Source organism: Podarcis liolepis (assembly GCF_965112155.1).
Source record: "Podarcis liolepis genome assembly, chromosome: Z".
NCBI lineage: Eukaryota > Metazoa > Chordata > Lepidosauria > Squamata > Lacertidae > Podarcis > Podarcis liolepis.
Window position 1 is genome coordinate 17,827,157 of NC_139570.1, and position 21,938 is coordinate 17,849,094.

General features: G+C 44.5%; 2 protein-coding genes and 1 long non-coding RNA gene across 18 annotated transcripts in view; 2 read left to right on the plus strand and 1 right to left on the minus strand.

Annotated features, from left to right (window-relative positions):
- Positions 1 to 3,572, plus strand: part of DRP2 (dystrophin related protein 2) — a 58,013-nt gene extending 54,441 nt beyond the window's left edge. For 6 of the 14 annotated variants that reach the window (XM_083484647.1, XM_083484646.1, XM_083484643.1 and 3 more), the window contains one exon: positions 2,654 to 3,572. In XM_083484647.1, coding sequence (XP_083340773.1) covers positions 2,654 to 2,673 — 20 coding nt within the window. In that variant the 3' untranslated portion in view covers positions 2,674 to 3,572. Of the gene's footprint in view, positions 1 to 317 lie in introns of all 14 variants that reach the window. The other 8 variants (XM_083484638.1, XM_083484645.1, XM_083484639.1 and 5 more) reach the window with 2 other exon arrangements.
- A 90-nt stretch (positions 3,573 to 3,662) lies between these two features.
- LOC310698009 (uncharacterized protein) overlaps positions 3,663 to 21,938 on the minus strand; it is a 42,288-nt gene continuing 24,012 nt past the window's right edge. The window contains exons 1-7 of one of the 3 annotated variants that reach the window (XM_083484658.1): positions 19,987 to 21,290; positions 18,605 to 18,784; positions 16,816 to 17,004; positions 15,478 to 15,654; positions 13,780 to 13,921; positions 9,997 to 11,751; positions 3,663 to 3,731 (exon numbers count right to left, since the gene is read on the minus strand). In XM_083484658.1, coding sequence (XP_083340784.1) covers positions 10,013 to 11,751; positions 13,780 to 13,921; positions 15,478 to 15,654; positions 16,816 to 17,004; positions 18,605 to 18,784; positions 19,987 to 20,082 — 2,523 coding nt within the window. In that variant the 5' untranslated portion in view covers positions 20,083 to 21,290 and the 3' untranslated portion in view covers positions 3,663 to 3,731; positions 9,997 to 10,012. Of the gene's footprint in view, positions 3,732 to 9,271; positions 11,752 to 13,779; positions 13,922 to 15,477; positions 15,655 to 16,811; positions 17,005 to 18,604; positions 18,785 to 19,986; positions 21,291 to 21,938 lie in introns of those variants that run through there. The other 2 variants (XM_083484660.1, XM_083484659.1) reach the window with 2 other exon arrangements.
- LOC310698108 lies at positions 3,728 to 8,367 on the plus strand. Its single transcript, XR_014521318.1, has 2 exons — positions 3,728 to 4,031; positions 4,087 to 8,367. It is a non-coding gene; the product is annotated as an uncharacterized lncRNA (long non-coding RNA).

The window sequence follows — 21,938 nt, forward strand, 5'->3', positions numbered from 1 at the left end:
TAAAATGGCGGCCCCTACTGAAAGCAGTGGGCCCTACTGGAGAGCCCAAGGCACCAGCAGTCGCTCAAATGCGATGCAGAGGTCCAAAACGTTGCACAGTTGCACTGTAACCCTTGAAGCGTGCCATCTTCACTGCAGCCTTTTTTACCTGAGTTTGTGGAAGTTCCCCACATGTTTTAGAAACCTGAAAGATCTAAAATATGAGGGGAGTCTCCGTGAGTATAGGAGACTTCGCACTTCAGTCTTCCTGTACAAATGGAAGGCTGACCAGAATGGTTGTAGGCCCCTGGAGTCACAGTCCCTTTTTTCCCTGACAGGGCAAAGACCACACCCCCTGGCCTTCCTGAAGAAGTCTCTCAAGTTCTCCTAGATGACTTGTTCAAAACTGACCGTGGGCATCAGCTGGTATTAGCTATTGCTGCTTACGGCATTGATGTCTGGCATACCAAACCTGTATAACCTAGCCTTACTGCTTTCGCCAGTGTGTCCGTTTTTATTTGATGGGCATAACCATTGGCCTCCCTTTCCCCCCGCCCCCAGTGGCATAATAGGCCTAAGGCTTTCTTCACCTCTTATATGCAGAAGACAAAATATATCTCAGGAAAATCACTAATGAAAAGGGACAGAAAGATTTCGAGGCTCAACGTGTTTGTCATTGACAAACTTATTCCAGGAATGAATAAAGCTCATGCATTCTTTCCAGGCAGAGGTCCGCAATTAAACACTCTGCATCCAAGTGGGTTTTTTTGTTGTTGTTTTGCTCTGAGATTTCTCCTTTAAGAACCGGCTCTTTAAAGCTGAAGCCGAGGAAATGTCAAGTTCGGGTTTCCCGCAGATTGACATTTGCTCTGACTGAACTTTAAAGAGTTTTCACGGAGGCAGCTCTGTAGCAAAAAAAACCACGGAGCTTTAAATCACGGACCGGGCCTGGAAAGAGCAGAGGAAAAGTAAGTGTGGATAAGCCCTGAGGTAGGCTCCAAGACATTGGCTGCATACACACTGTACATTCAAAGCACATTCTCCCCTACCACCACCACCCCCCGGGAACTGTAGTTCACCCTTCACAGAACTACAATTTCCAGCACCCTTATCAAACTACAGTCCCTAGGATTCTATATATGGTGTGCTTTAAATATATGGTGTGTATGCAGCCACAGTTTGAGTGTAAAGATGTAGTATTTGCTCAGTATGGCTTTTCCCCCAGCCTCTGAAACCCTGTAGAGTTGTTGCAAATGTAAAGACCAGGGTGGAAACTCTGTTCCCCATCACTTTGACAGGTGGGCAGAGCTGCCGAATTGCCTGACATTGCCAGATGTCAGGTGGCCCAAGTTCAAAGGACAGAATTGTTTCTTTTTCTTCCAATGCAGCCAGGCTTAAATTCAAAGGAAAATGCCCACCGAAAAAGATGTGGGAAACAATCAGCTGAGCTCTGGTGTAGAACTAATTCCAGAAGGATTGGTGCCAAGTTTAAATGGTTTGGAGGCCGAGGGGACTGAAGGCACTTGAACGGCCTCATCCAATGCCCTAACAATGTGTTGCTGCCGGGGAGGATGAAGAAAGGCTCTTGCGGTCCTCCTGTCATTTTGCAGATTTAAAAAAAAAAAAGGAACGCCACTATTTCCTCCCTTTGAGATCTAAAAACTTGCCTGGTTTGGGGGAATTTCGGCCGCTAAGAAAAACTCAGGATCATTTAGAACCAAGACATTTCCCAGTCCTCTCCCCACTCTAGTATAACTCCCAACCACCCCAACACAAACCCTGACCCCTACCAAGCTCAGAGCTATGACATCATTTGGGCCAAGCCAGAGTTCTCAAAAATGGTGGGGAGGGATGATCCAGTACTAGAGAAGGAGAACCAATATAACCTCATGGCCTCTAAGGTTGCAGCCTCAAATGCCATCTTTATGCGACACAGAAAACTATATGGATGGGTGTAAATTGTGGGTGGGATGGGTGACTTAACTAAGCTCCACTGTGAATATAATCAGATTGTGTGCATGCCTGCTTTTTCCTTTAATGTTTGTCTATAAGCCTTATAGACTTACCAAGTAGCATTTTGCGAAAAGTTTTTACGCCTGTTGTCTTGAGATACTAATTTCTGTGCTAAAAACGAAGAAGGGTGCAAAACATTACAGGGTGGGGGAGCAACACAACTTACTAGCACTATTATCAAACCCAAATTGTCGTACATGAATACACATATAAACAAGCCCTTAACACCTCCACTCTCCAAACTGCCTCCGGGTATAACTCTGAATATCCTTGGGCTTCTCCAGGCAACCTGTTTATTGAACATTCATCCTGATCTGCTTTTTGTGGGGAGGTTATACAACAATGTGCATTCATCTTTATTTGTTTGCATGGAGGTTATACATCTTCCTGCCAATTGATCGTTGTCCCATGCTTTTTAGTGCATTTACCCATCTCTTTCCTAGCTGCAAGCAGTCCAATTTTGAGGGTGTTTGTGTGTGTGGTAACGGTTTTGTTACACCAGAGGGCTTTAATTCATGAATTGCACAAACCCAGATTTCTGGTATGCCAGTGAATCCCTCTCATTTAAAAAAAAAAAGACAATCTGGAGACAACCTTTATAACATGAATCCAGCAGGCACATATTCCACAGGATGCGACCCTGTTTTGTTTTCTCTTTCAGGTCCGACTTCCCTTATCTAACACCTCCTGCAAGTGAGAGGCTTTGTCTAACCAGTTCCTCAGCAGCTGCTACTCTCCCTTCCTCTCTCCTCCCCTCTGTGTGACAGACTTCACTCGGATCCTTAAGGGGACACCCTCAGCAGAAGCTCACCAGAATCCTTGCAGGGTTTGGCTTCCAGGAGAGCACTCCTTGGTGTATCTACAGAGCATTTCCTTTGGAAGGGCAATCCAGGGTTACGTACCCCAAATCCAGATGAGGTCAAAACTGGATGTTGACACATGTCTAGATTCAAGGAACTCTGAAAGGAAGGAAACAAGGGCACATGGTGGTGCCTTTCTGTGCAAACTACAAACTGACATTAATAGCTTCCCCCCATCCTCTACAGTTTGTGTTGTGGACTGTCGCTTTTTCTGGGCCAATTTTGGGGTTGAGTCAGGAAGTGGCCTATGGTGGATTTTGGCCAAGTGAAATGATCTGTGGCCTTCACAGGATGGTGGTTTTATGGGGACTGGAATTGTCTCACAGTGACCAATAAACCATGAAGAACCTTTAAGCTGGGAAGAAATCCAAAACCTTTATAATAATAATAAAAAAAAAATCAGAAGAATTGGTATGTTGCAAAAGGAACTTGCAAGCGCCCGGGTACCTCCATATCTTCCAAGGTCAGTGGGAGGAGGAGACAAGGCCCAGATTAAATCTCATGGGAAAATGAGGGAGAGGAGCAGGCTTTAAAACTTATTGTTCCAATGGCAGTAACAGCAGCCTTATGTGAGAGAAGCTTTATAACAGAGAGCCTTATTGTTTTAATTTACATATTTATATATATACATAATATATAAATACATATTATATATATTGTATTTAAGCACTGTAATGGACTTCCTCATGCATTAAATTCTAATTCCTTGTTATGTGTTTACTTTGGATTTGCAGTTCTGCTCTGTTCCGAAATCTGCTTTTTTATGTGATGGGAGGCAGCTCCCTCTCTTCTCTTTGTCTGCCCCAGCAGCTGCTTCCAAAGAGCCTAGGCCTGCCTGCTTCCTTTTGGAGTTGGAATAATCTCCACCTGAGTGACCTCCTGCAAACAAAGGTGGTTGGGAGTCAGAATCTGTTGGCATCTATAGAGTTTATTTACTCATTGTGCTACGGGGTCCAGTCCCTCCCTCTTTAGATCAATTTGTATGTGGCAAACTTAAGAAGCATATGGATAGCTGCTACCTTGAGCTTCCTATGCATAGTGGTCTTAACCAAGTCACACAGGTCAAATGCAGTACAAAATATTCAGTTGCAGGAGCACTTGAAAGCATAGTATGTCTGCGCTTCTGAGTGACCAAAAAAGGACTTCTTTTGAACTGCGCTCAGCAGCACAGCTAGTTATGTTGGAAAATAAACAGGTGTCCCCATTTCCTTTCAGGTAGATTGCAACTATACAGAAGGACTGGCGTCTGAATAGTTAGGCCTCTAGTTAGGCTGGGTCGCTTAGATTTAAGCTAGTGTGATCCCATAATCATTTTAACATTGGGGGAATTTTTAAATCTGGGCTGTTGTTGATCAGGCAGCTCAAGGCTCTTTCCTTGGTTAACAATTGCTACGGTGGAACTGCTGCTTCCATATCTCCAACTGAGAGAAAGTTATGGAATGTGGCTCATTTCCCGGACTGAGATAGCAACGGCACCAGATGTTCTGCATTTCCCATAGGCTACAAGACAAAAGAAAAGAAACAGAGAGGCATGGCCAAAAAAAAAAGCATTGGAAACCACTGCCATTAAGGTCAGCTCTCAGTGATATTATGGCCTTGATTTGTGCAGTTCCCATTCTAATCCCAAACACACCGGATTAGCACAAAGCATACTATGCCTTTCATGTAGCCCAAATCTTCTGATGCTGCAGAAACCACTTGGGTGCTGTGTTGACAGACCTGGGCCATTCCAAGAGCAGTCTTGGCACAAGGTTGTTGTACACCACAAGTTTCCCATTTAAACTTGAAAATTTCTCACCTCTCCTCTTTAGGGAGGGGCATATAAACATCACAGTCATGGCCTATTCACTCAGGATTTATCCCCTAGTTGTGCACTGGGGATCCAGTAGAATCAACTGGCACTGCAGGATCCCCTGAAGCTGGTGTCCATGATAGGCTGTGTTTTGGGGATGCAGGTGACAAATTTACAAGGGAAAAGGCAGCTCATGACAACTAATGGAAGTGTTCTAGTGTAGGGAACTATGCCCTAAACCTGTGTTTGTTGGTTAAAGGTGCTAATCTATGGTAAAAGGCGATTAACAGTGGGCAGTAAATTGTAAGCAAAGACAGTGTGTGGAGTCTAGTTTAGATTTAAGCCTTTGCCTTTTGCTGCATTCAGTGTTGTATATCATGTCCGTGGCTGGTTCTTTGTGGGTGTTGCTTGCAGAGTATTTACACAGTCAAAGCTGCTACCTCAAAAACTAAAAAAGATAGTTATACGTTTGAGGTCTGCCTCAACTTTCAAGTAGCAGTATTGCTAAATGGCTGAACGCAACCCCTTAAAAATGCAAGTTATAGAATGGGTTTTGCGAAGTCCAAGGCTGGTGGTTCTATGGGTCACAATGTAATTTACCAGCATTTATGGATTGTAAGGAATGTCACATGTGCTGAAAGCATTGTAGGTTGTGAGGGTTGTTGTAGCACGTTGTCATAAATTTGTGTGGGGTTTATGTTAGTGGACTGCTACAGCATGTTGGCTGTTGAGAATCTTGTAGGCTCCCAAGAAGATGAGGAAAATACTAAACAAAGTGGGCTGATTTGTGTCACACAGTAGCTGTAGAAGGAAGTGGGTTTTTTAGGCCATCGGCATTGTAGGCACTGCCAGTTATACTGTATGAGCATGATTTAAAGCATGACAAAGAGCATTCTGTTAAATATTCTGTAATGGTGGACCTTTAAGTCTAGGCCAAGAATGTTCTTAGCAGGCATATGCCAATTCTTCCTCCCAAGGAAATACTCTGGTTTGATGGTTGAACCTCTAAAAAGCCTGGCAGAAATCACCATTGTACAGCGGTACCTCTGGTTAAGAACTTAATTCATTCTGGAGGTCTGTTCTTAACCCGAAACTGTTCTTAACCTGAGGTACCACTTTAGCTAATGGGACCTTCCCCTGCACCGCCGCTGAGTGATTTCTGTTCTCATCCTGAAGCAAAGTTCTTAACCCGAGGTACTATTTCTGGGTTAGCGGAGTCTGTAACTTGAAGCGTCTGTAACCTGAAGCATCTGTAACCCGAGGTACCACTGTAGTTGTTTCTGAATTGTATTTTAAAATAAAACAAACACCACATGCCATCTTAGTTTTGAAAGAAACTGAAACTCCATTTTTGAATTGGGCCTTAGGTGGAGATCCCCAGGGGTCATGTCGTTACTCAAACTAGCAAGAAGGAGAGGTTAGGACAGAGATTGAGAACCTGTGCACCATCAGTGATTTGCTCTCATCACCCTTGATCACTGGCCAAGCTGGCTGAGACTGATGAGAGCTGGAATCCAAAATTTGGAGACCCACAGATTCCCTATCCCTGCCTTGGCTTACATGATCTGCTGAGAGGAGGAAATCTGTGTCCTGTGTTTCCTCTTTTCATGTTTTTGAAGGAACACATGGCGTTCCTTTCTTGAGGTGAGAAGCATGTTTCCTTTTACTAAAGTGGCACATGAGCTGCAGTGCAAGCTAAGCAATTTTAAGTCTTCGACTTAATGATCCTGGCATTCAAAGAGAACAGGGTGGGCTTGGGGAATGTACGGTATATTGTTTTACTTTAAAATATGGTAAACCCAGCCCTCCTGTTTCTTTCTGATGAATGAAACCCTGGGCTTAGGTCCCAAAGTCCTGTCATTATGGAACTACTGTATGTGAGTTAAGTGCTGATATTGTATATGATCAGGAGCTTGGTACCCACGTTAGCCCACAAAATCAGGATATTGACAAATGGCAAATCCACACTCATGGGTAGTCAGATGCAAAGGAAGAATGGGGCTTTCAACTAGGAAATCAACAAATCTTCTTCAGTTTCTCGTTTTCCCACATCAGCTTGTAATTTCTTTTTTAAATAACTCCATGTGAAAACTCATCAGCATATGATGTCCAAAGGTTCTCTAATATATTTGAGTATATTTTGTGTAATATACACATTTTTGCAAAGCAATTTGCCCTAATATAATGCATTTTGGGATATGTTATATTCTTGAATTTTTATATATGCATTATTAATGGACATTTTACCGTAATATAGTGCATTTTTTTGTACACGTTACATGGCTTGAGGAATGCATTTGAGGAAGTGCAACTTCTGAAGGACAGCTGTGTTTCGGTTCTCATGTGGGTTTGGAAAGTGTGAATTAGGTAGAATCGCCTTGTTATGTAAAATAAGTACAGGTAACTCACAGCTTATGTGTGTTTAACATGTGTGATTTCAACTTTACACGGTTGAAGGCCAGCTGGTTGAAATCAAACAAATTAAATGCATGGGAGGCAGAGAGCTTAAATGTTCTTTTTGCACAGGGTTTTCCTGATGCGGAAAGGGCTTTTAAGCTCTCAGACTTGCTTACCAAGCTGGGGGGGGGGGGGCGTGTCGGTCCATTTAGCATGCAGGCTCTGGAACATAAAATTGTGTGTGGGCGGTTCCAAGGGGGTGGTTTGTGTATATGCATTTTTGCATATACATGCCATCCCTGGAATGTACCCCCACGCAAGACGTGACTGCCTTGTACTTTCTTTCTTTTCCCTACTTTTAACCTTTAACTCTTGTATAGAACAGGTAATTTGTGGTGGGGCAGTTTTTCAGTCAGAAGCGTGGAGAGAGCAACACATACCCAAATCCCATCTTCCACCCAGTTCTTACAAGGCAGAGAAGCCCACTCATTCATCCAACTGGTCTTATCTACCCCTCGGTGCTCTTCCTTCATCTCGTCTGCAGAGGCCGAAGACAGAATGCGGACAATATTGTTAGTAGGCCATATTAAGAAACTTTTGTTTAATCTGATCGCTTTCTACAGTGCTAGGATGTGTAGGTTCTTAATTCTTTTGTTTGTATTTATAGTATTGCAGCATTATTCTTAAATTTTATGAACCATCACCCAAGCTAATTTACACGTTAAGCCAACCAATTTACTTATCAGAAAGTAAAACCTTAAGTCCTGTGCCTCTGCCCCTAGCATTGGAGGAATTGCAGTCGCCTATTGCACTTGGCAGAATTTGTGTTGCATTTGAAGTATATATAATTTATTTTCCAGTGTGCCAATAAGAAACAGAAACTAATATGGTGAGAGGCCTGAAAATTGTCCTGAAAAGGACAATTGCTCTGTAGCATGTGGTGGATCCCTCAATCTTACACTTTCATTATTAGTTCTCCCCGCCACCCCATCCCACTTTCTGAATAACATTGGGAACCCAGAACCCTGTTCATTAGTGTTGCAACTTCCCACTGCAAATAACAAGAGATTTCCTCTCTGCTGCCTACTCCCAGGAATTTTGCTCATCGCTTTCCTAGCTCTTCACATAGAAGGACTGCAGCTTGGTCACTGGGATGTGGGTGGGTGTTCATCTCTGTCGAAGCAATTGAAAGGGACACAATGAGCAATGAGGGGTTTTTTTCTAAAGGGAGCAGAACTAATAATGACTGGTTACAATGTGCTGTCTTCACTCAAGTCTTTTCCATTTCTGCTTTGGGAAAAAAGAATAAATTTGTATCTGAAGTGCTGTGTTGCTTCATTTTTTTGTTTTGGAGGAATTTCCCCTTTCTTGAGAAAAGCACAAGGTTCTTTTTTATGTTCCTTCTTTGCATGTGGCCTGAAAAAAAATGCTTTAAAAAGATTCCCCCCCCCAAAAAAAAAAAAAAAAAAAATTAGGGCCTATATCCACACTTCCATTTGTCCTTGTTTTCTTCCACTTGTTGCACTGCAGATTAATACCACCAAAAGTTTTGTCTGGGATATCAACATTTCAATATTTCCCTCAATGCCTTAGCTACACTAGAAGGCACCGTGGAAAAGTTAAAATGGCAGATTCTAAGCTATATCTAGGAGATGCCATTCAGGGACGCAGGTTGCGCTGTGGTATAAACCACTGAGCCTTGGCTTTGCCGATCAAAAGGTTGGCGGTTCAAATCCCTGCAATGGGGTGAGCTCCTGTTGCTTGGTCTAGCTCCTGCCAACCTAGCAGATCAAAAGCATGCCAAAAAAGTGCAAGTAGATAAATAGGTGGGAAGGTAAACGGCATTTCTGTGCGCTGCTCTGGTGTCACTGTTCCGTTGCGCCAGAAGCGGCTTAGTCATGCTGGCCACATGACCTGGAAAAACTGTCTGTGGAGTGGACAAACGCCGACTCCCTTGGCCTGTAAAGTGAGATGAGTGCCGCAACCCCAGAGTCATCTGCGACTGGACCTAACAGTCAGGGTCCCTTTACCTTTTAGGAGATGCCATATACTGTACTTACGGGATGAGGATAAGCAGATGACACTGAGGAGCAGTGTCCTGCAGATGCTGAGGATCCCGTTAACCTTGCATTCATGCATTTTTAAATGCCCTCCCTGTCTTCTCTGACCAAATGCAAAACCTGTTTGCCAGGGCAACAGCAAGAATAATCAACACCACCAAAAGCACCAATCCCTTTCTCCAAACACCTTCAACTTTATTTCTATTCATTGGGTGCCTCATAAATGAGTTCTCTAGCACTGTACAGCTATAGCACAATACAATTTTTTAAAAAATCTGCAAAGAATCTTTGGGGCAGGGAGATGGAAATCATAACCCAGCTCTAGCTTCCATCTGAAATTTTAGACTTTGCCTGTGGTGGCAAAGAGGAGGTTTATTTTCTGAGTACACGTTCAGTGGCTGAATGAGGATGAGACGATGACTCTGTATAGCACTTTTTTGCAGACAGTTCTTCAGTTGAGGAAGGAAACTGAAGAGAATACCAGCAGACCCAAGAAGGGGCAAGCATGCTTATTTTCTTAGGTGTAGATGCAATGGCTGCTCCCTCCTTGAGCCTTTGATTACTACACCAGACCCTGACTTGCCTGTTCTCAACAAGATGAGCTGGCCACGTCAAAGATCATTAGCTAGCACATTTTCACTCTGACCCTGCTCCCCAATATCACCACAGACCAGAGCTTTCCAAACTTTTTATGTTGGTGACACACTTTTTTAAAGAAACGCATCATTTTGCAACAGTAATTCAGTTTTATTAGCAAACTGGAGGTTAAATTACCCCCTTTCCAGCACTGAGAGGAGAACACTGCAGCCAACACACTAACATGTCGTGACACACAGTTTGGAAAGCTCTGCCCTAGACCTTAGCAACTGATTCTACAACCCACTATTTTTCATACCTGGCTCTCTGTCTCCTCACTGGGTTTCCTCTTTCATCAGGTTGCGTTGTCTCAGGGTAGATATGTTCAGCTCACCCATTGCTCCAGATCCAGTCAACTCCAGCACTTCGCTTTTGTCTCCTCTGCAGTGGGTGGCCAATGAAATATCTTCTGTATCTCCATCCTCCTTTCTTGACACCTCACTGTTGCCCCATAGAGAGTCTTGCCCCACAATCAGTTCTGCTTCCCTGCCTGTTTTCGCTACTGGCTCTTCCCCCCTAACTTGCAGATCTGCTTGCTCTGTCTTGGAATCCTCCCCTCTCATTCCCATCTCCAGATCATCAGCTTTGAAGCTTATTTCTGCCTTGAACCATTCTTGGTCTACTTCATCTCCTTGTGCATCTTTGCACAGCCTAGATCGGTCACCAACTTCACTTCCTCCCTCCCTACATCCAGCCACCTCTCTGTGGCCACCCCCCTCTTCTCTGGCATGCTGTGATTCAAGGCTTATCACTTCCTTGGCCCTAACATCTAATGTTATTTTCACATAATCACCAGTTCCCACTCTTTTAAAGTCTTCTGGGTCTGCCTCTCCCTCACAAAGCTCTGGGCCTGCTTCACAGCAACGTGTCTCCTCTTCTGGAATAGAATGACCATTATCTTCTCTTCTTTTCTCTTCCAATTTTGTTTCTTCTTTAGGTTCCTCCTCCTCTCTAGCAGAATTCTCCTTTCTTGGCCCACCACAAGTTTCCAAGTTAGAACTGAACTTTTCTCTCGGTTCTGTTGACACACTTGTTTCCTGAAAGATTTGGAAGTCATCTTTTTCACTACTTTCCTGAGGGCTCTCCACTATAACCCCATCCTTGGGATCCTTTGCTCCAAAGCTCTTATCACCCTGTACCCCTGGCAATTCAACAGTTTGGGCTTCCCGTTTCCCACAACTTTCTTCATATCCTTCCATCTCTCTTGGGAAGTTCTCTGTTCCAATGCCCACTCCAGTCTCACAAGGTCCTTTAATGAACCCTTCCCGTACGTTGCTGTTCACATGGTTTCCTGCAACTCCCCCTAATTCCTTCCCAGAGCTCCCAGGGACGGCTCTTCTTTCTGCGTCCTTTTCCTCCAGCACTGGAAAAGCCACTTCTCTGTTTTGATCCCAAGCCCCAGAATTAATCTCTTCCACTTTCCCCCTCTGTTCTTCAAGCTTCCACTGCCTGAACTCTAACTGTTCCTTGCTTCCAGAGGTTTCACAGCCTGTCAGGTCATCTCCAGAATGACTCTCCATCATTCCTTTATCTTTATTTCCCATTTCCTCTTCCCTCACTTTCTGAGGGGTGATGTCCTCTTTGTCCATTTCGCCTGTCTTCATTAGGAGTCCATCCTCTTTCTCTGCTAAGTTCCCTTGCTCTGTTTCTTCTGTTGCTTCTGTTGCACCCATCCATCTCCCTTCTTCTCTTCCTCTCTCAGGCCTCAGGGTTTCTTGATTCTTTTCCTCTGTTTGTGGGCCGAGGCTAGAATCTGACAGCTTTTCTGTCTCCTCCATTGCTCTCCCCTCAGTTTCTCCTTTAGGAGGAGGCTGCTGGAAGAGATCTTTGTACTTCTTGCGGTCTTCTACGTGCTTCTTCCTCATCCTCTCCCCCAAGAGCTTCAATTCTTTCCTCACAGCAGCAGTCAGCGATGGATCCAGGTGGGCCACCCTCAAAAAGTCTGTTCGGGCCTCCTTTTCATTCCAGACAGCAGCGTGGGCTTTAGCCCGTTTGAAATAAGCCTTGACATTTTCTAGCAAAAGAACAAAGTCAGTTGGTTTGCTAGCTATCATATACAAATCTAATAAATTACAGAGTTAAAAGCCACCACTCTCAGTATTCTGCTTTCCTGAGCCATGTAAGGATAGGGTGTTTCTTACTTTGTCATCTGAGTGGACCACATGAGACTGAAGTCAGGCCACTTGGGTTACACAATGACTGTGTACACAACATACATTTAAAGCGCAGTTCCTCCCACCAAAGAATACTGGGAATTGTTGCTCACCCCTTACAGATGTTTTAAGAAAAACTGCTCCCTTTCCCTTATGGGGCATTCCGGAGCCCATACAAAAGAGCCCTATCAGTAGGAGAAAATAGCAGAGTATATTGAGAAATAAAGCGGCTAGTAAGCCTGATCTTTATTCACGAACCATTGCAACCCACCACGCGCAGGAGGGAGGACAACCCTGAACAATAGTTCACAAGGCCTTTTGAAATTGCCCACGCTGTACCCCAAGACCACCACCCCTAAACACCATGCATACATCACAGAAAGAGGCGGTCTACAGCAGAAATCCTACCTACCTGATAATGGTCACTGATTGCATTACCTGGGCAGCCTGGCCTTTCTTTTGTGATGGTTAATACTTTAGGCCACAGGCTCACCCTATTCATACACAAATGTGCCCTTAAGACAGGATTTGCAAGCAAAAAGACAATGGCAAGGCTTTCTCTCTTTGCCTCCCTTACTGCAGAGGAATATTTGAAGTAATTTGGGAGAGTCAAAATGGCTTCAGGATTGCTCTCCCGTACTATTTCAGACACACGGTTCATATATTTAGATATGTGTACATTTATGAATATTCCATATTTGGGACCTCAAAATTATTATAACACAGAGCTAAAATTAACAGCACCCTTAACAATAATTATTTGCAGGGTGTGTGCTTTAAATGTATGGTGTGTAAACAGCCTAAATCTCTCTCTCTCTCTCGGAGGTACCAGTAGCCTTGTGTAAAATTGCCAGATGGCGATGGGTCAATAAAACCAAACTCAACTGTGGATGTTTCCTCCTCAGTGATTCACTGAGACACAATGGGGTAGGATCACACATAATGCTGAAACTAAAGCTAAAGAACTTGTGGTGCTCCAAATGCTGCTGCCCACAACTCCCATCTTCCCTGGCCATTAAACGTGCCGATTGGAGTTGGAATCCAGCACTGGGCTCACATGCTCCCACTCTCCTCCTCCTGCACATTGGGAGAAAGACTTCAGCTGAGTTTACATTCCGTTTCAAAGAATCCAGCTGTATTTGGCCCCTACGCTTCCCCTGCGCTTCCCCACTCCTGCTAGGGAGCCTTGTTGCTGTGCTGATCATGTGACACTTGTGGTCGTGGGAAGGAAGAGATGGACTCATGGAGGGAGGAGACCCCACCAAAGCATCTTGCCCAACAGCACCTCAAAACCTGGAACCAGTGCTGAACCTTGTGGTTTCACAATCACGATGCATGAATAATTTGGTAAGTAGCGTAGAACACTTGTGTTCTCAAAACCCCAACTTTAATTAATAATAATATTGATGATCTAGACCTCAAGACTGCAAAAGCAGGCTATTGATACAGACAGTGACTATTTTGCACAGGGTTTCTGTTCCCGGCCCCTGCACACATTGGCAGGGCGTGCATAAGTGCACCCCACTCCACCCTTATTCCACCCCCTTCTGCCTTCTTCCAAAAGGACCTGTGCGTCAGTGATTGCATGTCAGTTGGATGCATCTAAACTAGTATCGAATGTTTGCTTTGCTCTTTTTGGAAGCATAAATAACTCAAAGGAACAAAGCGTGTGAGCTCACCCAGTCTTAACAAACTGCCCAAGTAATTGCATTGGTCATTGATGTTTTCAGGGTGGCCAATAAAATTGTATGTGATGTGAGATGTGTAGTCTTGGGGCAACAGGAGGAATGCTGGAGTACATCTCTACGCTCATGCAATGTAGGGCCCTGGCGCATGCAGAAAAGGATAGAGGAGGGTTCTGCAAGTAGCGAGCTGAAGGAACCACTCACCATTGTTCTTCTGCAGGAGGTCGGTTGTGTGCTCCAGCACCTCATAATACTCCCCCAACTCCAGCTGGCACTGACAGTAGTTCAGCACAAGAGGTGTAATGAGATTCTCCAGCTTCATCCAGTCTTCATCCCACGGCTTCTCCTGTGGAGAAACCCAGCAAAGAACAAGATGGTGGGTTTGGAGAAGAGTTGTAGCTTAGTGGTAAAGGCACCCGCTTTGCAGGTTTTGCATGCTGGTCCCAGGTTCCATCACCAGCATCTCCAGGTAAGGTTTGGAATAGTGCACTAAGAGACAGAAACTCCCTGCATTGCAGCCAGTGTTCAGGGTGGGGCACAGCAGCCTACACCAGAGACATGGAGGCCAACAAGCTCGTTCATGGCAAAAGAGAACACCTAGCTAATTAACAAAACGATTTATTTGCATCCACCTCTTTCTCACAGAGAGCTCAGAATAGCTTAAAAATGGATCCCCAGGTGATCTAGACAGCGGCCAGGTGAAATACAGCTTAACTTTAGGGGTGGCAAGACAGCAGACATGCTAAGTCCTTCATGGGGAATGAGTGGTCCAAGAATATAGTCCAACACTGGACATTCAAAACCAGGGGTCAGCAAACTTTTTCAGCAGGGGGCCGGTCCACTGTCCCTCAGACATTGTGGGGGGCCGGACTATATTTTGAAGGGCGGGGGGACACGAATTCCTATGCCCCACAAATAACACAGAGATGCATATTAAATAAAAGCACACATTCTACTCATATAAAAACATGCTGATTCCTGGACTGTCCGTGGTCCAGATTTAGAAAGCGATTGGGCCGGATCCGGCCCCTGGGCCTTAGTTTGCCTACCCATGTTCAAAACCTTCATTATGGTCCATATTGTAGGGATGGGAGAACCTTTGGCCCTCCAGGGGCTGTTGCACTACAAATTCCACCACCGTCTTGCACCACAGGGCTATTCTGACATGAGCTGATGGGAGTTGGAGTCCAACAACTTCTGCCGCCTTCGTGCCCCAGCTCTCACCAAATTAGGCGGGAGCTGGGTTGCTCCTCAAAGTGTCAACACTCAGCTCCTCTATCCAGGGGCAGGGAAGGTGAGCAGCGCCATGTGCTACAAAGCTTCCCTCTCTCCGGCAGTGGCAGAAGTAGTAGATCAGGTAGAGCACCGTCTCCTGCACTTCTGCTGCCTGAGGCGGGTTCTTCTCCTTGCTTCATGGTTCTGATTATACATATTTATACCACCTTTTGATTTTTAAATAAAAAATCATAGAAACAATTCATATGAGAAGGAAATGCAAAACAGCTTTTAGAAAAGAACAATGCAAATAAAAAATATCTAAATAAACCCAAACATTGGAATGGCGGCAAGATCTTAAAAGTCATGTGAAACAATCAATGGAACTAACATTTTGCCTAAAAGGCCTGGGATATTTTGTTGTTGTTGCTGCTGCAATGGTCTTTACATGGTGCCAAGAAAACGACAAAAAACACACCAAGCAGACCTCTCTGGAGAGAGCATTTCATAATTGAAGGGGACACCACTGAGAAGACCCTGTCCTGGGCAACTACCCCGCTTGCCTTAGATGGTAACAACAGAAAGTCCTACTCTACAGGCAGATCAAATATGGAGACAGGCAGCCTGTTTATAGCCAACATATTTTAAATCAATTACTTTTTTATTTTATCTCCACCCAACTCTTACCTTGGCCTGGATATTGCGCAAGCAGATGATAGCTTCCTGGTATTTCTCTGCCGCTTCCTTGAATTTCCTGGAAAGGACCAGTCGGTTACCCTCCGTGTGCAGCTTTGGCACAGCCAGCAGCTTCTCCTCGTTGTTCATGGCCCACGTATCCCGCTTGTAGGAAGAGGGATCCTCTACCTAGATAGGATAGAAAACCACAGTTATTACAGGGCAACCCCCACTTACACAGGGGTTCCATACTAGGACACATGCAAGAGGGGGATTCCCACATTCTGCGCCATCTCCTTTTTGGTGCTGAAAACTGGGAAAGTGCTAGCTAGGCTTTGGGAAGGAGGTGAGAAGACTCTAGGATCCTACCAGAGCTTCACACCTCCTCCCCAAAAGCCCAGTGCCTTGCTTACCCAGCTATAATAATAATCATAATAATAAAATTTTATTTATACCCCGCCCTTCCCGGTTCAAAAAACTGGGCTCAGGGCGGCTAACAACAGATATAAAACACTTAATTGATGCAACAAAAAACAGTCTAAAATATAAACATGAATAACAATAAATTCAGAATTCAAAAATCAATTTAGGAGGAAAATCCATCCAATAAACATTGGATGATCACCAGGGCTAGCTTTGAGATGGCACCCCCATTGGCTCAGCACCCGGTGCATGTGGACAGCTCTAATATCTGCCCCTGGACCTCCCAGTACAAAGATTTCTGAGGGAGCTGCAGCAGAGAAGGTCCGCTTACTAAGTCACCACCCAGTTCACAGCAGATGGTGGAAGCACCTGGACAAGGCTTTCTGAAAACGTATGCTGTGCATAGGCAGGCTGACAATAGGAAAACAGCACATCAGGGATGAGGTAAGTTGAACCCTTTTCTCTGACGAGCCAGTTTTCAAAGTGCAAGGACCTTGGGGTGGGTGAGAGGGTGATTTGGGCAGGAATGCTTCTTCCCTCCAACTGCTGTGGTAGAATCCACAAAAAGCTTTTGCATCTGACACAGCTGGGCACAAACTGGTACTCATTGGCACTGACCGCCATGTCAGTGGCATGTAGTAGCCAGAATGATGCTGGATTAGGCCTGGGGAACAGAGGGCTGGGAGGCTCAAATCCCCACGCAGCCGTGGTGTTCACAGAGTGTCCATGGCCAGCTGCTGTCTCCCAGGCTACTTCACAGGGGTGTTGTGAGGGTAAAAAGGGGGGGAGGGTGTGGTAAACCAATCGACCTCCTTTGGAGGAAAGGGGAATATAAAGGTCATAAATAATCATCCATTGATGAGATAGATGGTGGCAACGGCACGTTACGCAACGGAACTGTAGTTTCCTTCTGATTCTCCCACTCACTTTGAACAGCTCCATAATGAAAATAAGGGGCTGTGGCGTCTGCTGCAGTTCATCCAGGTCTGCGTGGCCTGTGGTGTAGTAATCAAACATGTTGCCCATCCCACAGCGATGTTTCTGGCCCTCCAGAGGGTCCTTGCCCTCGGCAATTTTCCTCATGCCCTTGGAGACCAAGGCGTACATTCCCGTGTGCTGAAATTGCAAAGAAGGCAACCATAAGACTGGGGCAGAGAGCATACAGGGCCTTGCATGGGAAATGTGCTGTGCTACAATCAGATGTCCAAGAGGGAAGATGGTATTTTTTCCTTAATGTAGGATCTGCATTAAAGGTAAAGGTAAAGGAACACCTGACCATTAGGTCCAGTTGCAGACGACTCTGGGGTTGCGGCGCTCATCTCGCTTTATTGGCCGAGGGAGCCGGGGTACAGCTTCTGGGTCATGTGGCCAGCATGACTAAGCCGCTTCTGGTGAAACCAGAGCAGTGCACAGAAACTCCATTTAACTTCCCGCCAGAGCGGTACCTATTTATCTACTTGCACTTTGACGCGCTTTCGAACTGCTAGGTTGGCAGGAGCTGGGACTGAGCAATGGGAACTCACCCCATCGCGGGGATTCAAACTGCCAACCTTCTGATCGGCAAGTCCTAGGCTCAGTGGTTTAGCCCATAGCGCCACCCATGTCCCTTAGGATCTGCATTATCTTAGCATAAAAAAGCACAACGTAGCCCATCCTGCTCCTGAGCGTCAGGCTAGGTCATTGGCATTCTCTTAGGACACTTCCAGACTATTGCTATTTTGGGACAGGATCAAGTCACTGGCAAATTCAGATTGTGCAACTATAATGGATTGGGGAGTGGGGGAGAGAGGTCTTGCACAACAAGGCCACTCCCCCCCCAAAAATAATAATTTTTGTGATCAGGAAAGTGAGGGTAAGATGCACTGGGAAGTGCTGGATAACACTCGCTTTGATGCAGCAGCATCTAACCTCCCCACAAACAAGTAAGAACAAAAGTTCATTAGACAATGTTGGCTATTTAATCTCCATGGAATCAAATCAGGATGGATGTTCAGTATACAGGTGGCCTGGAAATAGCCCATAGTCAACTCACAATAAGAAACAGAAATTTGCCCAAGGCCTGAAGGCGAGAGGCAAGTTAATAGGTATTTGAACCCACAGCCCGCCCCACCTCCTCGAGTCCAAAACCCTTTGCAATTTTCCATCCCTGCTTTACTCCAGAATCTATCGCAAGAGGCACTTGATAAAAGGAAATTGATTGATGAGGCATGTAGTTCAGTGGTAGAGTTCCTGCATTACATGCTTAGGGTAGGGTTAGATTTCAAATTAAGATAATAAAGTAGCTGGTGATGGGAAAGACCATTTTGTTCCCAAGACCCTGGAAATACGTAGCCAGTTAAACATAGACTGTATTAGGTCAGAGGGACCAATAATTTGGCACGGTATAAGGGAGCTTCCTACATTCCAGAGACTTTGAAAAGGTGGAGTCTGGGGAACTATTTTAGTGAATCTGGATAGCTAGGTCAAATGATGGGAGATTGTGAGCATATTTTAGGATAGCCACTGTGGTGTTCTCCAGATGTTGACGGACTACAACTGTCATTTTCCTTGGCCACTGGCCATGCTAGCTGGGGAAGATGGGAGTTGGAGTTCAACAACATCTGAAGGGTACCAGGTGCTTGATAGTCAATTGCAAATAACTTTCTGCTAATTAGGGTAGGCATGAACTTGACAATTTCATGCGTTCAGGGTATGCCTGACACAATTGCACACTCACAATAGCATCACACCAGAACTCTGCCACCTCGCCGATCCGCATGGAAGTTAGAAGGGTCTCCCACACCTCGATTTTAAACATCTTCCCCACAATAATCTCCATGGGGATTCCAGGGCCCCGGCTGTCATCTATCACCGTTCTCTCAAAGTTGTCTTTTAGCGTCTGGAAGTGGAATGTGATCTGGATCAAAGGCAAACTAAAGTTAATAATGGTTAGGACTCTAGTCAGCTCAAATCTAAACCTCTGGAAGATCAGAACCACCTTTGCTTTGCCTTCCACAGTGTTCTGGGGCAATTATTTATTGCCTCCCCCCACTGAATGGGACTCTGCTCAGTTTCCTCTTCCTATGTGGGAATTTTTGTCCTTTAAAGGTAAAGGACCCCTGACAGTTAAGTCCAGTCACAAACGACTCTGGGGTTGCGGCACTCACCTCGCTTTACTGGCCGAGGGAGCCAACATTTGTCCGCAGAGTTTTTGCAGGTCATGTGGCCAGCATGACTATGCCGCTTCTAGTGAAACCAGAGAAGCATACAGAAACGCCGTTTATCTTCCCGCCAGAGTGGTATCTATTTATCTACTTGCACTTTGACGTGCTTTCGAACTGCTAACCAATAGCAAGTGAGTGTCATAATTCCAAAAGCACATAACTGAAAGATAGGACAGGAACTTAAATATGTAGGGCTGCTAGTCCTACTGAGAGTAGGTCATTTAATTACAATGGGTCTACTCGGAATAGGGCTAGCACCTGACACAGCGCTTAGCCTCCACAGCTCTATAGAAGTTAGGCATATTATACAACTGAAAATGATTCACTGCCTTATTACTGTGTGCTTTACTTCTGTAACCAAAAAACAGCTTTCTAAAGCCAGTAGTCGGAAGAGACAGAAGGCAGAGGAATAAAGGGGAGTGTTCCAGGTCAACCCTTCTGCTGCACATCTTTTTACCTAATTACCTAAGAATGAATTACCTGCTGAATCAGATCAAAGGCCCACCTAGTGCAGCACCCATTTCCAACAGCGGCCAGCAACATGCATCCAGGAAACCCATAAGCAGAACATGAAAGCAATTGCTCTTCCATGCTGATGACCCCAGCCACTCAAATTCAGGGTATACTATCTCCAATTTAGCCATAATTGCTAATAACTGCTGAAGAGCTCTAGCTCAGGGGCAGAGCACATGCTTAGCATGCAAAAGGTCCCTATTTAAGTACCCAGCACCTCCAGCTGGGATTGAAAGTCTCCTGTCCAAAACCCTGGGAGAGCCATTGCAACTCAGTATATCGGCAACCATGACCTAGATGAGACAAGTTGGCATGGTGTAAGACATCTTCCTATGATCCTATTTACACATTTTTAATGGTTTCTATGCTTGCAGCCATTTACCTTGCTCCCATCTTTGAAATCTGGCAACGGACCGTAACCGCCATGTAAAATCTTTTTCTTGACTCCTTCCACGTTAAGTAGATACGTTTCCTCCATGGCAGAGCTGCTAGCGGCTTTCTTTTCCGGAGAACTCTTTAGATGGTTTTACAATGCCTTGCTGCAACAGACCCACTTCTACTCCCAATCTATTTTGATGGTACTAATGTCCAACTGACTCTAGAAAATTGAGCAGAAATTCTTCTCTGCCCAGACCCCTTTGGGAGGCACAGATATTGTCCCGGTCCTTGTCACCTTCTCCAATGTGCTGGGGAAAAACACGCTGAAGCTGCCTTCCTGATCCCCTCCTTGCCAGGCCAGGTTAATCCAGGATTTGCCTTCTTAGTAGGTATGAAATTAGATTAGGCTAGTCTAGTAAACAGAGAAATCCCCCAGCATCCTTCTAGAAGATGCTAGCAATTTCCTAGGGCTAGTTGAGACAGAGTGAATGCCCCTCCATAGAAAAATGCTTCCTCTACAGAAGAATTCTGGGCCATAAACCTCCCTCCCAGGGTTAACCAGAGATCAAATGGTGCCCCAGGTAAGGAATGTTTTTGGTACATTTGGGAAACCTTCTTTTTACACTTGTCAGATGCCTTTTAGTTGCAGCCCATGTCATGATTTAATGCATACTTTGCATCAATACCCAGGGTTGTTTCCATGTTAGTCCCACTTAGCTACCACTGAAATCAATGAAACTTGAAAGTCACAACTTATCTGATTTCAATGCAATTTAAGTACAACCCATGTAGTTGTTGTTTAGTCATTTAATCGTGTCCGACTCTTCGTGACCCCATGGACCAGAGCACGCCAGGCACTTCTGTCTTCCACTGCCTCCCGCAGTTTGGTCAAAGTACAACCCATGCTTATAAGTACAACCCATAAAAAGTACATAAAACACACATTATGTTCACCATGCTGCAAGTGGCAGGGATGACACAGGTTGTTCAGTTGATCCTCTAAGTTGTACCACCCAGAGGACATCCTAACTCAAGGACATTAATTTACTTCAAAACCAGAGTTCAAACTTCCAGTGGAAGTCAGGTTGATCCAAATGGAATTATACAAAATTAACAGATTGAGATAGCTAGCTTTCAAGTTTAGCAGTAGTATTCTCATTTGTTTTATATGGCATATATACAACAGAGGTGGAATGACCTGTGGACCTCCAGATGTTACTGGAATACAATTCCCATTATCTCTGACCACTGACCATACTGGCCGAGGGGAGCTGAGCTGAACATCTGAAGAGTCACATGTTCATTTTGTTTTTATTTATTTTTTTAAATATTTTTTATTACATTTTCAGATACAAAGTCAGAAATATAAGAAACATAGAGAGAAAAAAGAAACAAAGAAAGAAAGGAGAAAAAAAATCCAACTTTCAGAAACATTTTTACATATCCAACTGGACTTCCCCACATCTCCCGAACCCTGCGTTCTTTACAATAAAAATATCAGCAAATTATTACCTTGTTTCATACCTTACTTGTATCTTTCAAATATTATATTTCTGGATTTAAAGTACTTTTTATCAATTACTTATACCTTAAAATAAACATAATATTACTTTAAATTTCAACCTTGTCTTACTTATAATTTAGTTCCCAGTTCACCAAATCTAGTTGCTGAAGCTAAAATTTCCAAATCATGCAAATTCTTAACATTCATACAACTTGTAGTGTTTTTGTAAATAGTCCTTAAATTTTTTCCAGTCCTCTTCCATTACTTCTTCTTCCAAATCTCGGATTCTGCCCGTCATTTCAGCAAGTTCCATATAGTCCATCAATTGCGTCTGCCACTCTTCCAGTGTGGGAAGATCTTGTGTCTTCCAGTATTTTGCGATGAGTATTCTTGCTGCTGTAGTTGCATACATGAAAAAAGTTCTATCCTTCTTTGACACCTTCTGGCCGACA